Source organism: Panulirus ornatus, chromosome 19 (genome assembly GCF_036320965.1).
Source record: "Panulirus ornatus isolate Po-2019 chromosome 19, ASM3632096v1, whole genome shotgun sequence".
Taxonomy (NCBI): domain Eukaryota; kingdom Metazoa; phylum Arthropoda; class Malacostraca; order Decapoda; family Palinuridae; genus Panulirus; species Panulirus ornatus.
The window spans coordinates 19,421,815-19,437,109 of NC_092242.1; the positions used below are offsets into that span (position 1 = coordinate 19,421,815).

Sequence of the window (15,295 nt, forward strand, 5' to 3'; positions counted from 1 at the left end):
CATTCCCATCGCCACCCCGCCACACATGATATAACAACCCCCTCCCCCCTCACGTGCGCGAGGTAGCACTAGGAAAAGACAACAAAGGCCACATTCGTTCACACTCAGTCTCTAGCTGTCATGTAATAATGCACCGAAATCACAGCTCCCTTTCCACATCTAGGCACCACAGAACTTTCCATGGTTTACCCCACACGCTTCACATGCCCTGGTTCAATCCATTGACAGCACGTCGACCCCGGAATGCCACATCGTTCCAATTCACTCTATTCCTTGCACACCTTTCACACTCCTGCATGTTCAAGTCTCGATCACTTAAAATCTTTTTCACTCCATCTTTCCACCTCCAATTTGGTCTACCACTTCTCCTCGTTCCCTCCACCTCTGACACATAAACCCTCTTGGTCAATCTTTCCTCACTCATTCTCTCCATGTGACCAAACCATTTCAAAACACCCTCTTCTGCTCTCTCAACCACACTCTTTTTATTTCCACACATCTCTCTTACCCGTACATTACTTACTCGATCAAACCACCTCACACCACATACTGTCCTCAAGCATCTCATTTCCAGCACATCCACCCTCCTCCGCACAACTCTATCCATAGCCCCACCTCGCAACCATATAACGATGTTGGAACCACTATTCCTTCACACACACCCATTTGTGCTTTCTGAGATAATGTTCTCGACTTCTACACATTCTTCAATGCTCCCAGAATTTTCACCCCCTCCCCCACCCTATGATTCACTTCCGCTTCCATGGTTCCAACCACTGCCAAATCCACTCCCAGATATCTAAAACACTTCACTTCCTCCAGTTTTTCTCCATTCAAACTTACCTCCCAACTGACTTGACCCCCAACCCTACTGTACCTAATGACCTTGCTCTTATTCACATTTACTTTCAGCTTTCTTCTTTCACACACTTTACCAAACTCAGTCACCAGTTCTGCAGTTTCTCACATGAGTCAGCCACCAGTGCCGTATCATCAGCGAACAACAACTGACTCACTTCCCAAGCTTTCTCATCCACAATGGATTGCATACTTGCCCCTCTTTCCAAAACTCTTGCATTCACCTCCCTAACAACCCCATCCATAAACAAATTAAACAACCATGGAGACATCACACACCCCTGCCGCAAACCTACATTCACTGAGAACCAATCACTTTCCTCTCTTCCTACACATACACATGCATACATCCTAAATAAAAACTTTTCACTGTTTCTAACAACTTGCCTCCCACACCATATATTCTTAATACCTTCCACAGAGCATCTCTATCAGCTCTATCATATGCCTTCTCCAGATCCATAAATGCTACATACAAGTCCATTTACTTTTCTTAGTATTTCTCACATACATTCTTCAAAGCAAACACCTGATCCACACATCCTCTACCACTTCTGAAACCACACTGCTCTTCCCCAATCTGATGCTCTGTACATGCCTTCACCCTCTCAATCAACACCCTCCCATATAATTTACCAGGAATACTCAACAAACTTATACCTCTGCAATTTGAGCACTCACTCTTATCCCCTTTGCCTTTGTACAATGGCACTATGCACGCATTCCACCAATCCTGAGGCACCTCACCATGAATCATACATACATTAAATAACCTTACCAACCAGTCAATAATACAGTCACCCCCTTTTTTAATAAATTCCACTGCAATACCATCCAAACCTGCTGCCTTGCCGGCTTTCATCTTCCGCAAAGCTTTTACTACCTCTTCTCTGTTTACCACATCATTTTCCCTAACCCTCTCACTTTGCACACCACCTTGACCAAAACACCCTATATCTGCCACTCTATCATCAAACACATTCAACAAACCTTCAAAATACTCACTCCATCTCCTTCTCACATCACCACTACTTGTTATCACCTCCCCATTAGCGCCCTTCACTGAAGTTCCCATCTGTTCCCTTGTCTTACACACTTTAATTACCTCCTTCCAAAACATTTTTTTATTCGCCCTAAAATTTAATGATACTCTCTCGCCCCAACTCTCATTTGCCATCTTTTTCACCTCTTGCACCTTTCTCTTGATCTCCTGCCTCTTTCTTTTACACATCTCCCACTCATTTGCATTTTTTCCCTGCAAAACTCATCCAAATGCCTCTCTCTTCTCTTTCACTAATAATCTTACTTCTTCATCCTACCACTCACTACCCTTTCTAATCTGCCCACCTCCCACGCTTCTCATGCCACAAGCATCTTTTGCGCAAGCCATCACTGCTTCCCTAAATACATCCCATTCCTCCCCCACTCCCCTTACCTCCTTTTTTCTCACCTTTTTCCATTCTGTACTCAGTCTCTCCTGGTACTTCCTCACACAAGTCTCCTTCCCAAGCTCACTTACTCTCACCACTCTTTTCACCCATACATTCTCTCTTCTTTTCTGAAAACCTCTACAAATCTTCACCTTCGCCTTCACAAGATAATGATCCAACATCCCTCCAGTTGCACCTCTCAGCACATTAACATCCAAAAATCTCTCTTTCGCGCACCTAATCAATTAACACGTAATCCAATAATGCTCTCTGGCCATCTCTCCTACTTACATATGTATACTTATGTATATCGCTCTTTCTAAACCAGGTATTCCCAATCACCAGTCCTTTTTCAGCACATAAATCTACAAGCTCTTTACCATTTCCATTTACAACACTGAACACCCCATGTACACCAATTATTCCCTCAACTGCCACATTAGTCACCTTTGCATTCAAATCACCCATCACTATAACCCGGTCTCGCGCATCAAAACTACCAACACACTCATTCAGCTGCTCCCAAAACACTTGCCTCTCATGATCTTTCTTCTCATGCCCAGGTGCACATGCAACAATAATCACCCATCTCTCTCCATCAACTTTGCAGTTTTACCCATATCAACCTAGAGTTTATTTTCTTACACTCTATCACATACTCCCACCACTCCTGTTTTATTTATCTATTTATTCATTTATTTTGCTTTGTCGCTGTCTCCTGCGTTAGCGAGGTAGCGCAAGGAAACAGACAAAAGAATGGCCCAACCCACCAACATACACATGTATATACATACACGTCCACACACGCAAATATACATACTTATACATCTCAACGTATAAATATATATACACACACAGTCATATACATATATACACATGTACATAATTCATACTGTATGCCTTATTTATTCCCATCACCACCCCACCACACATGAAAAAACAACCCCCTCCCCCCAAATGTACATGAGGTGGCGCTAGGAAAAGACAACAAAGGCCACTTTCGTTTACACTCAGTCTCTAGCTGTCATGTAATAATGCACCGAAACCACAGCTCCCTTTGCACATCCAGGCACCACAGGACTTTCCATGGTTAACCCCAGACACTTCACATGCCCTGGTTCAATCCAATGACAGCACGTCGACCCCGGTATACCACATTGTTCCAATTCACTCTATTCCTTGCACGCCTTTCACCCTCCTGCATGTTCAGGCCCCGATCACTCAAAATCTTTTTCACTCCATCTTTCCACCTCCAATTTAGTCTACCACTTCTCCTCGTTCCCCCCACCTCTGACAGATATATCCTCTTGGTCAATCTTTCCTCACTCATTCTCTCCATGTGACCAAACCATTTCAAAACACCCTCTTATGCTCTCTCAACCACACTCTTTTTATTACCACCCATCTCTCTTACCCTATTATTACTTAATCAATCAAACCACTTCACACTACATATTGTCCTCAAGCTTCTCTTTTCCAGCACATCCACTCTCCTCTGCACAACTCTATCCATAGCCCATGCCTTGCAACCATATAACATTGATGGAACCTCTATTCCTTCAAACATACCCATACTTGCACGCCTTTCATCCTCTGGCATGTTCAGGCCCCGATCACTCAAAATCTTTTTCACTCCATCTTTCCACCTCCAATTTAGTCTACCACTTCTCCTCATTCCCCCCACCTCTGACAGATATATCCTCTTGGTCAATCTTTCCTCACTCATTCTCTCCATGTGACCAAACCAATTCAAAACACCCTCTTCTGCTCTCTCAACCACACTCTTTTTATTACCACCCATTTCTCTTACCCTATTATTACTTACTCAATCAAACCACTTCACACTACATATTGTCCTCAAACTTCTCTTTTCCAGCACATCCACCCTCCTCTGCACAACTCTATCCGTAGCCCACGCCTCGCAACCATATAACATTGTTGGAACCTCTATTCCTTCAAACATACCCATTTTTGCTTTCCGAGATAATGTTCTTGACTTCCACACATTCTTCAATGCTCCCAGAACTTTCGCCCCCTCCCCCACCCTATGATTCACTTCCGCTTCCATGGTTCCATCCACTGCCAAATCCACTCCCAGATATCTAAAACACTTCACTTCCTCCAGTTTTTCTCCATTCAAACTTATCTCCAAATTGACTTGTCCCTCAACCTTACTGTACCTAATAACCTTGCTCTTATTCACATTTACTCTCAGCTTTCTTCTTTTACACACTTTACCAAACTTAGTCACCAGCTTCTGCAGTTTCTCACACGAACCAGCCACCAGCGCTGTATCATCAGCAAACACAAACTGACTCACTTCCCAAGCTCTCTCATTCACAACAGACTGCATACTTGCCCCCTTTTCCAAAACTCTTGCATTCACCTCCCTAACAACCCCATCCATAGACAAATTAAACAACCATGGAGACATCACACACCCCTGCCGTAAACCTACATTCACTGAGAACCAATCACTTTCCTCTCTTCCTACACGTACACATGCCTTACATCCTAAATAAAAACTTTTCACTGCTTCTAACAACTTGCCTCCCACACCATATATTCTTACTACCTTCCACAGAGCTTCTCTATCAACTCTATCATATGCCTTCTCCAGATCCATAAATGCTACATACAAATCCATTTACTTTTCTAAGTATTTCTCATATACATTCTTCAAAGCAAACACCTGATCCACACATCCTCTACCACTTCTGAAACCACACTACTCTTCCCCAATCTGATGCTCTGTATATGCCTTCACCCTCTCAATCAATACCCTCCCATATAATTTCCCAGAAATACTCAACAAACTTTTTTTTTTTTTTGCTGTCTCCCGCATTTGCGAGGTAGCGCAAGGAAACAGACGAAGGAAATGGCCCAACCCACCCCCATACACATGTATATACATACGTCCACACATGCAAATATACATACCTACACAGCTTTCCATGGTTTACCCCAGACGCTTCACATGCCTTGATTCAATCCACTGACAGCACGTCAACCCCGGTATACCACATCGCTCCAATTCACTCTATTCCTTGCCCTCCTTTCACCCTCCTGCATGTTCAGGCCCCAATCACACAAAATCTTTTTCACTCCATCTTTCCACCTCCAATTTGGTCTCCCTCTTCTCCTCGTTCCCTCCACCTCCGACACATATATCCTCTTGGTCAATCTTTCCTCACTCATTCTCTCCATGTGCCCAAACCATTTCAAAACACCCTCTTCTGCTCTCTCAACCACGCTCTTTTTATTTCCACACATCTCTCTTACCGTAAGCTTACGTTACTTACTCGATCAAACCACCTCACACCACACATTGTCCTCAAACATCTCATTTCCAGCACATCCATCCTCCTGCGCACAACTCTATCCATAGCCCACGCCTCGCAACCATACAACATTGTTGGAACCACTATTCCTTCAAACATACCCATTTTTGCTTTCCGAGATAATGTTCTTGACTTCCACACATTCTTCAAGGCTCCCAGAATTTTCGCCCCCTCCCCCACTCTATGATCCACTTCCGCTTCCATGGTTCCATCCGCTGCCAGATCCACTCCCAGATATCTAAAACACTTCACTTCCTCCAGTTTTTCTCCATTCAAACTTACCTCCCAATTGACTTGACCCTCAACCCTACTGTACCTAATAACCTTGCTCTTATTCACATTTACTCTTAACTTTCTTCTTTCACACACTTTACCAAACTCAGTCACCAGCTTCTGCAGTTTCTCACATGAATCAGCCACCAGCGCTGTATCATCAGCGAACAACAACTGACTCACTTCCCAAGCTCTCTCATCCCCAACAGACTTCATACTTGCCCCTCTTTCAAAAACTCTTGCATTCACCTCCCTAACAACCCCATCCAGAAACAAATTAAACAACCATGGAGACATCACACACCCCTGCCGCAAACCTACATTCACTGAGAACCAATCACTTTCCTCTCTTCCTACACATACACATGCCTTACATCCTCGATAAAAACTTTTCACTGCTTCTAACAACTTGCCTCCCACACCATATATTCTTAATACCTTCCACAGAGCATCTCTATCAACTCTATCATATGCCTTCTCCAGATCCATAAATGCTACATACAAATCCATTTGCTTTTCTAAGCATTTCTCACATACATTCTTCAAAGCAAACACCTGATCCACACATCCTCTACCACTTCTGAAACCACACTGCTCTTCCCCAATCTGATGCTCTGTACATGCCTTCACCCTCTCAATCAACAAACTTATACCTCTGTAATTTGAGCACTCACTTTTATCCCCTTTGACTTTGTACAATGGCACTATGCATGCATTCCACCAATCCTCAGGCACCTCACCATGAGTCATACATACATTAAATAACCTTACCAACCAGTCAACAACACAGTCAACCCCTTTTTAATAAATTCCACTGCAATACCATCCAAACCAGCTGCCTTGCCGGCTTTCATCTTCCGCAAAGCTTTTACGACCTCTTCCCTGTTTACCAAATTATTTTCCCTGACCCTCTCACTTATATAAAAGGTTAATACAAAGCAACATGAGTGTAAAACTCCCTCCCCATACAACACAAATTTTAATCCATTCTCCCATGTCACAGTTTCCTGTGATATCAATACCAAATATACAGAATTCAAATGATATTACATTACGATGAAGGCATGACAAAAATAGCATAATACATATATAATCTACAATTGCAAGGTTCACAATCTCGTTACACAGAAACACCCTTATTTGTTTGTTTTATTAGTTTCTAATGCTTCTTTGGGAGCTAAACCTCAGTAATTTTACTTATGTCATTTACCCACTGGTTAAAGCATGTTCTTTCTGAACAAGATTCTTTTTACAAAGGCTTCTTAATGTTGTTATTTTGACATTGTTTTTCTTGAATACCACAGTCACTTATCATCAGCTAATCAAAGAATTCCCTTACATACTTGTAACATTTAATGACAAAATACGATACTATTGGCAACAATAACATCATATGTTCTAGATAATTTCAAAAATGCTGAAGGAACTTTGGTTGAAAAGTGTCTCCATCATTTTTGTTTCTATCACTTAGATATAAATACATTCAGCTGTGTTCTAAGGCTACTTCATATACATGAGTATATAAAGTTTCACTAAACCACACAAATACTCATATATCCAAGATTTATTGTACCTATCTATCTATATCTCTGATGCCCGTTCCCTTCTGGAACTCCCTCTAGGGGGTGGCCACAGCAATAGAGTCTCCATAACTAGTGAACTCCAGTTCCACTTCTAAGCCTTTAGTGCCTCACCCTCAATAGGCCATAGGCAAAGGGCAACTCTAGCACAGTGTTTGCAGGGACTCCTACCTAATGTTCCTACCAACTAAATCTATCCAATGCTCCTGCCTAATGTTCCTACCAACTACTTCTACCTGATATTTCTACCTAAAGCTCCTACCTAAATGTTCCTACCTGTTACTTTTATTTACTGCTCCTACCATTTCACCAAAAGGCAGTGCTAGCACATACAGCTCACAACAGGAAAATCTGGAGTTACGAAGAAAGAGCTGTGTGAGTTAAGTGTTGTCAAGTGCTATGTGTGACACGGAGAGAGATATTGTGTGTTTGTGGACAGAATGCCCCTAGTCCAGATGTGGATGAGGCAGAAAGAAAAGATAGCTACCTGGGTCAGAGGAGTGCAACCTGACAACCACTGTGGCTCACTACACAACCATACTAACCCTCATGATACCCAGGTGGGTAGTATTAGTAATATGCCTCCCTGGTCATTGGCTGCCTACCAACTACCACCTACTTTCTCAAAATAAGAGAATGCTTATTCACTTGCTAGAGAATCATAAAATCATTCAATAAATGTCTGCATTTATTTTTGCTATTACTATTTAAGTTCAGCTGTGTTCTAAGGCAAATGCTAATAAACGAGCATATATAATTTCAGTGAGCCACAAAGATATTTGTAAATCCATGATCTACTATACCTACTTTCTTAAAGTATAAAGAATGCTTAATTATTTGCTAGATAATCCTGACAAAAAATATCTCAATGACACTACTGAAAATAAGACTTATGCATGTGAAGGCAGAAAATGACTGCAGCTCTGAGGAAGATTATGTAGATACCAGCTTACATGAAAGATGAATATCAAAGACAAATATACATTACATCAAAAATCTTAACATCACAATTAATCTGCCAAATGCCAATTTGAATCTTTCATACTTACTTCTAGAATTGAATTAATTCTTGGAGCTAATGAGGCAAGTTTACGTTCTTGTTCATTTATAGTTTCTGCTACAGCTTCTTTCTCCTGAGTGAGTTTGTCAAACAGTTGCGTCTGATCACGGCGCTGTTCTAGTTCCCAATGCAGACGAGCCAAACGTTGCTCATGTGGGTCTTCCACAGTATCAGTCTTAAGAAGAATAATGTAAAAGAAATTAGCACAACAAAAATTCCTGTTTCACAATTTTGCCTATATAATTTCTTCTACATCCCTACCTCTACTTTTCTGGTTATGGAAACTTACTAAAAAAACAAGTGACATATACTACATTGAAATTTTTCAAGTGTTGCTGTTACATCACTAACACTTGAGACATGATGGGAAGTGCCTGAGTACATCTAACAGGAGCATATATGTAGCAACACCAAGAACAAAGAAAATGGTTTCATTCACTCACAGCCAATAAATAGCTATTATGTATAATGAACCTAAACTAAGGCCCCTGTCCACAACCAGGCACCAAGAATCTTTCTGAGATTCCCCTGACCACTTCATGTGCCCTGATTCAGCCCATTGACAAAACATCATTCCCCATATACATCACTACAATTCGTTCTTTTGTTTCCCGCATTCCTTCTTTCCTTCCATTTCCAACATGTACATTTACTATATTAGTCGTTTGCTCCTAAAACATCAACTTCATATGACCATACCATTTCAGCAGGTCCTCTTTAGCTCTCTCAACTATACTCCTCTTATTATCACACCTCTCATTTCTTACTTCATCAACCCTCTTAACACCACAAATTGTCCTCAAACATTTCACTTCTATCACATCCTTCCTAGTCTCTAAATTCTCATCTAAGGCCCATGCCTTATATCCAAAGAACATAAATAAGACTACTATGCAGTCAACTGTACCTATCTTCACCCTTAAAGAGAGTGACCTTTCTTTCCATGCATTCCTCAATATGCCCAGACCCTTTGCCCCCCCCTCACCCACCCTATGGCTCACTTCAGCTTACATGGTTCAATTTGCTGCCAAATCCACTCCCAGCTATTTAAAACACTCTACTTTCACCAAAATACTTCAAAAGAATTAAGTCTCAAGCCCTGGAACTTACTGGTCGGCTGATATATTCTGGTGCCTCGAGGTAGAATTGTTCTACTGGCACAAGATCAATTTCCTGGTCAGCCGATTGAAAATCTAAACAACGCCTAACTTCTTTCTTCAAATGGGCCACTTCATAAAGGAGGTTCTGCAACTGCAAAGTCACCCCATCAACACTCTGCCGAGCTTCAGCTGTTTTTTCACGTGAATCACGTACACGAACCTGTTGAAATGAAGCAGTGCATGAGAAAGCAAAGCACTGCACACAATAGTTACAAAAATAGAGCTAGAACTATTGTTATAATGTGCTAGATATTGTTATAATGTGCCTTCTGGATACAATAATTCGACGAAAATAATCACATGATGAATGACCAAACAAAACTCTCCTTATCTATGTATGAAACTGACATTAGGAAAAAAGAAAAATAACTAGTACACTGTTACACAATGACAAGAAATTATGGTGTGGAGAATGTCAGTGAAAACCACAAACAGGAACTAATAAAAGACAAAGTAATTAGGAATATCAGGACAGCATCAAACAAAAAAAAAAAAAATGATATATACAGAAATAAGAAAACAAAGTTGTGGGTGAAAAAGTAAAGCAAACAAACAAAGCCTGAATATACAAGCAAATTACTGATGGACTACAATGAAGAGGAAATATAAATGAAAAGTGTTTGGTGAGTCAAAGGACTAATATATCATGTAAAAAGAGTTAGCAATACACAAAAGTAATTTTCCAACTCCTTACCTTTTGTACTCGACTGAGACGACGAAGTGACAACATCAACATGAGAACTTGAATACGCCGTTCATCCACCTCATTTGACCACTGAAACCCAGTTTAGTAATCAATCAGGCAGTTACATGCAGATAGGTTTAATAAACATATCTAATCCTAATCTTTTTTCAAACATATTTGCCATTTCCTGCTTCAGCAAGGTAGTGTTAAGAACAGAGGACTGAGCCTAAGAGGGAATATCCTCACTTGGCCCCCTTCTCTGTTCCTTCTTTCAGAAAAAGTAAAATGGGAGGGGAGGATTTCCAGCCCCCCTCCCTTCCCTTTTAGTCACCCCCTACGACACTCAGGGAATATGTGGGAAGTATTCTTTCTCCCCTATCCCCTAATCAATCCAATATAATTATACAACCAAATAGTTTAACCATGTGCCCAACCCCTGGAATCAATACAAATACATGAGACTGTGGCTGGATTCAGTACATGCAGTCAGGCAACAAAACCTTTCAAATGCAAAACAATTTTCATAATACAGTGCTATATAAGACACTAAAATGTACTTCACTGTATCAAAAACTTAAGTAATCATATCTACCAACCATTTACAATGTCTTTCCAAGATGCTTACCTGATCAGGTTTTTCTAATTTCAGCTTGAGAATCTCTTTCATAAGAGTGCGAATGTGACGAATGATGGAGGCTACAAGCTCTTGGTCTTCCTCCTCCATCCTATCCTGCGCCTCAAGACATTCATGATCCAAGCTTGCCTAAAAGAAAATAAAAAATAATTGCTTCAAATTTCTTAATAGAAACCTTAAAGACTGAAAATCAAATCTGTGATATCTAATACTGTACATTACCTAATCTCTTAATTCTCAATGCTTTAATAGAGAAAAATAATGCCTCTGCTATGAATTAATAAGGTTTTCATAGTAAAATTAATCTGGATACTTAGGTTCCATATCTTTTTTTTCTCATTTTTTACGTTGGAGGCTCCAGTTACAGATGAAAGTCCACATCAAGGCTGGGCTCTAATTGAAATATAGGGAGGTTAATGAAGGGGAAAAGGAGGAAAAGGGAAAGTATCATGAATTTTGAAGGAAATGAAAAACCTATCTTTTATAATGTGCCCAGTCATAGTTACTGGCAAAAGCATTTATAATGACCCCAGGTTCTTTTCCTGAAAGGGTCCCAGTGTGACTCTAAGATGCCTTTTCCAGGAACTCCTGCAGGTCCAAGGCTGCACTCACTTCTAAAAGCAGGAAAATGAAGGACTTTGGGGGGAGAGGTTTTTCAACAAGACTGCTCCCTTTTGTCAAGACAATGACACAGTCACTGAAGGTGACTTTTCACTCATAGTGTAACCAGGGGTAAGCAGATTCCAATAACACAATGGGTCTCATTTATAACAGTAAATCCATATTTCACATCATCTATGTTCAGAAGCATCATTAAGAATTCTGTGTGACCAGGGGTAAGCAGATTCCAATAACACAATAGGTCTCATCTATAACAGTAAATCCATATTTTACATCATCTGTTTTCAGATTCACCATTAAAAATTCCATCTTCAATAATTTACAAGTAATATTAAAAGGAAATATACACTAAACAAATGTAAATCCTATAATTAGATTTTCAAGATACTGATGAGCTTCTAGAATATGAGGCCACAGCATACACCTGTTATCACTGAAATAGTGTTTGGATCTCTTATGCCAACTAATCAGCATTGGTGAGCTAAAAGTTATTTTGCATACTAGTAAACAAAATAGCTTTTGAACCATTAATGCTGACTACTTGGTATCAGTGAGTCTAAGATTATTATACAGATTAGTAAGCATAATAACCACTATGTTTTACTTAAAAGAATAATATGGCAATAGTGGCAGGTCTACGATGATCAAGGAAAATACAAGGTAATGTAATGTAAAATGATGTAATGTATTTGTAGAAATAAGGACAACTTATGAAAATCTCACCAGACTGACATTTACCTTAATTTCAATGTTATTTGAATCTGTGAGTATAGAGCCACCTCAAAAATAACTCATCTTGATAAATCATTATGAAGGTTCCTTATGAACAAAGAAATGAAGGGGTGTATGAAAAATGTGGTATGGCAGAAAAACGTACTATTCTGAGGCAGTCTGGGCATGTGGAGAGAATGCAAGAATAGGAGTCTACAAGGAAACTCTGAGGTAGTCTGGGCATGTGGAGAGAATGCAAGAATAGGAGTTTACAAGGAAAATGTACGATAGTACAATTAAAGGGGTTACTGTGAAAGGAAGACCAACTGTGACATGGGGAAATAGAGTGGAAGAATACTAGAGGGAGAGAGATGGTGGAAGAATGCGAGGAAAGCATGTAAGGACAGGGATACATGGAGACTTTTGATGTGGCCACCCTTTTGATGGGAGTTCCCAGAGGCAATGGGTGTGAGAGATATACATAAATGGACAGATACTCATAATCAATTGGGTAATTTAGATATGGAGAGTGTCTTTTACACCATTAATCTTCATCTTACTAAAATAAATATGTGATAGAGGGAATGGCTGTGATTTTAAGGAAAATACGCGGTTAAAAGAAAAGAACTTTCTTGTAATCTACAAAAGCATCCCCAATCTTAATAGGGAACAAGTCCGTGACTCTGACATTTTTTTATCACCATATGTTTGCAGGGAACAAGTCCGTAACGCTGACGTTCTTTACCACCATATGTTTGCAATGTCAAATTGTTCAACAGATGCTAACAAAACATGTATATGGTTTTGAAAAAAAAATTGCTTCTTAACCAAGAAAAAAGTGTATAGTTCATTTCATTCTTTACAATCTTAAAGTGTTCTTGATAAATTATGATCATTCTCTCTAGATGTACATTCATATTTTGTGGTGTTAATGCATGTAACTTAAGTATAAAGGTTCTCATACAACAATTCAAAGAAACTTTGGATGAGATTTAACCTTGACAACACTGTGTCTCTGCTGCAGCAGGTAATTTTCCAAACTTTTATGGTTTAGCTATCACGAAAAAATCATCAATGAAAGACAGCAACTTTAACAAGATAAAATCTATTTCATCAGATAATCAATACTATATCAAAAATCAATATTTCATTGTAGGTAAAATAATAATAAAACATGCACAATGGTAACTCAACTGACACTTGGGCTGTTCTCATACTTTTTAGTGTTTTTTGTGCTGAGACATGCATAAAATTTCTACATGTTAGCGCAGTGAAAGCAGTGGGCGAAAAATCATTCTAAAGAGATTTTTATCAATCGTTCAAAGAAGACATTCAACAATTACTTTAAGATGTAACAGGCCTTGCTCCTGTTCTAACTGACAGAATTTAACAAATGATACAAGGCAAATCTTTATACTCTGATTATACTCTGATATCAGAGTTCGCATACAATGCTTTTGTGTCATTATTTCAAATTCAGTGACCTACCCACTTTATGAGGACTTAATTTTGTGGGAGTAGGATCTATAGATATATCAACTCGACCGTGTAAGGAAACCACTACTTAAGTCATTCTTTACCACACATACCAAGTGCATTCTCTGTCTGATAAAATACCCATACCATTATCTAACCATAGTCTCAACCCGTCTCTCAGACCAATTAGGCCACGGCGGACGCACCTGATAAGTATCTGCAATTGTCGTGGTCTTCTCCTTGCTAGGGGTGCGGGACTGAACAGTGGCCGCCACCGTGGTAGATGATGATGCCACCGAGTTGTCACTCTCTCCAATCTTCTTAGCCACCTCAGTTCCACCCTTACGCCGCCGCTTCGACTCTCGAGACCCTGTGTCTCCATCATCATCCTCTCGACCCATTCTAACTTATACAAACACTTAATTAATAAGATGAACCTCGGGCGATTCCTTTACCACAGAGAAGTTTGTTTATCAGAGGGACCTCCTATGTAAAAGAGAAAATCTTCAAGAATGTTTGTCAACATTTCTGTTTTAACAGAATTTTTAAATAATAAAGAAAAACAGCTGCATATGAATATCCATAAATTAAACATTCCATGATATATTATAGTTTCAATCTCTATCAATGTAAAGCGATTACTTCTCTGTAATTTGATGCATACCATCTTCAAAATATCTCGGAAACTAAATAAAGTTTTGATTTATTGTAGTATGTCTGGTGAATATTTCTTCACAAATCACGAAGGACTGTCCCTTACTCCTACAGAAGTCCTTCTCTGCTTTCTGAGTTACGCTGGACCGCAGTCTTAATCATCGAAGAGGCTTTCCTTCGCCTGGTACTCAATCAAATACTTGTTCATGATGTCTCACTGGTGTTCAGCTGCTTACTGGCAGTGGATCTTAACATTCAGCTAGATTTGGTTTGGTATTATTCTGGCATTACCTCTAATCAACCTATACAGTCTAAAACATTCATCTACTCTAGATGTCAACGAAAGTAGCCATTAATAATAATGATAATAATAATGATAACGATAATAATAATAATAATAATAATAATAATAATAATGATAATGATAATAATAATAATAATAATAATAATAATAATAATAATAATAATAATATCAGAAGAAGAAGGAAGAGGAGAACTAGGTTAATGAACTTAAACCTTACACGTGTAGCAGAAAAGAAATTACGAATTAAGGCAATAATGATAAGCAATTTTGATCGCTATCAGTCATAATGAAAACAATAATAATGATGCTCCTATTCATAATCATGATAGAGATTATGATGACGCTATGATGATGAGAGTCATTATAATCACGATAATAGAGAAACTGTGAAAAGTGGTGAGAAAGATCTTGAAAATATTGCCATTGAAGTAGATGTGAAGGAAAAGGATAAAAACAGATTCTATTTACCTCAGAAAATCAGAAACTATCCACTTATCGAAAAACTCGA

The 15,295-nt window shown here is 39.4% G+C and overlaps 1 protein-coding gene across 1 annotated transcript in view; it reads right to left on the reverse strand.

Annotated features, from left to right (window-relative positions):
* Window positions 1-14,315, reverse strand: part of thoc5 (THO complex 5) — a 91,581-nt gene extending 77,266 nt beyond the window's left edge. The window contains 5 exon segments of the mRNA XM_071673722.1: window positions 8,532-8,717; window positions 9,653-9,862; window positions 10,397-10,477; window positions 11,013-11,150; window positions 14,036-14,315. Coding sequence (XP_071529823.1) covers window positions 8,532-8,717; window positions 9,653-9,862; window positions 10,397-10,477; window positions 11,013-11,150; window positions 14,036-14,230 — 810 coding nt within the window. The 5' untranslated portion in view covers window positions 14,231-14,315.
* Window positions 14,316-15,295: the final 980 nt, after the last annotated feature.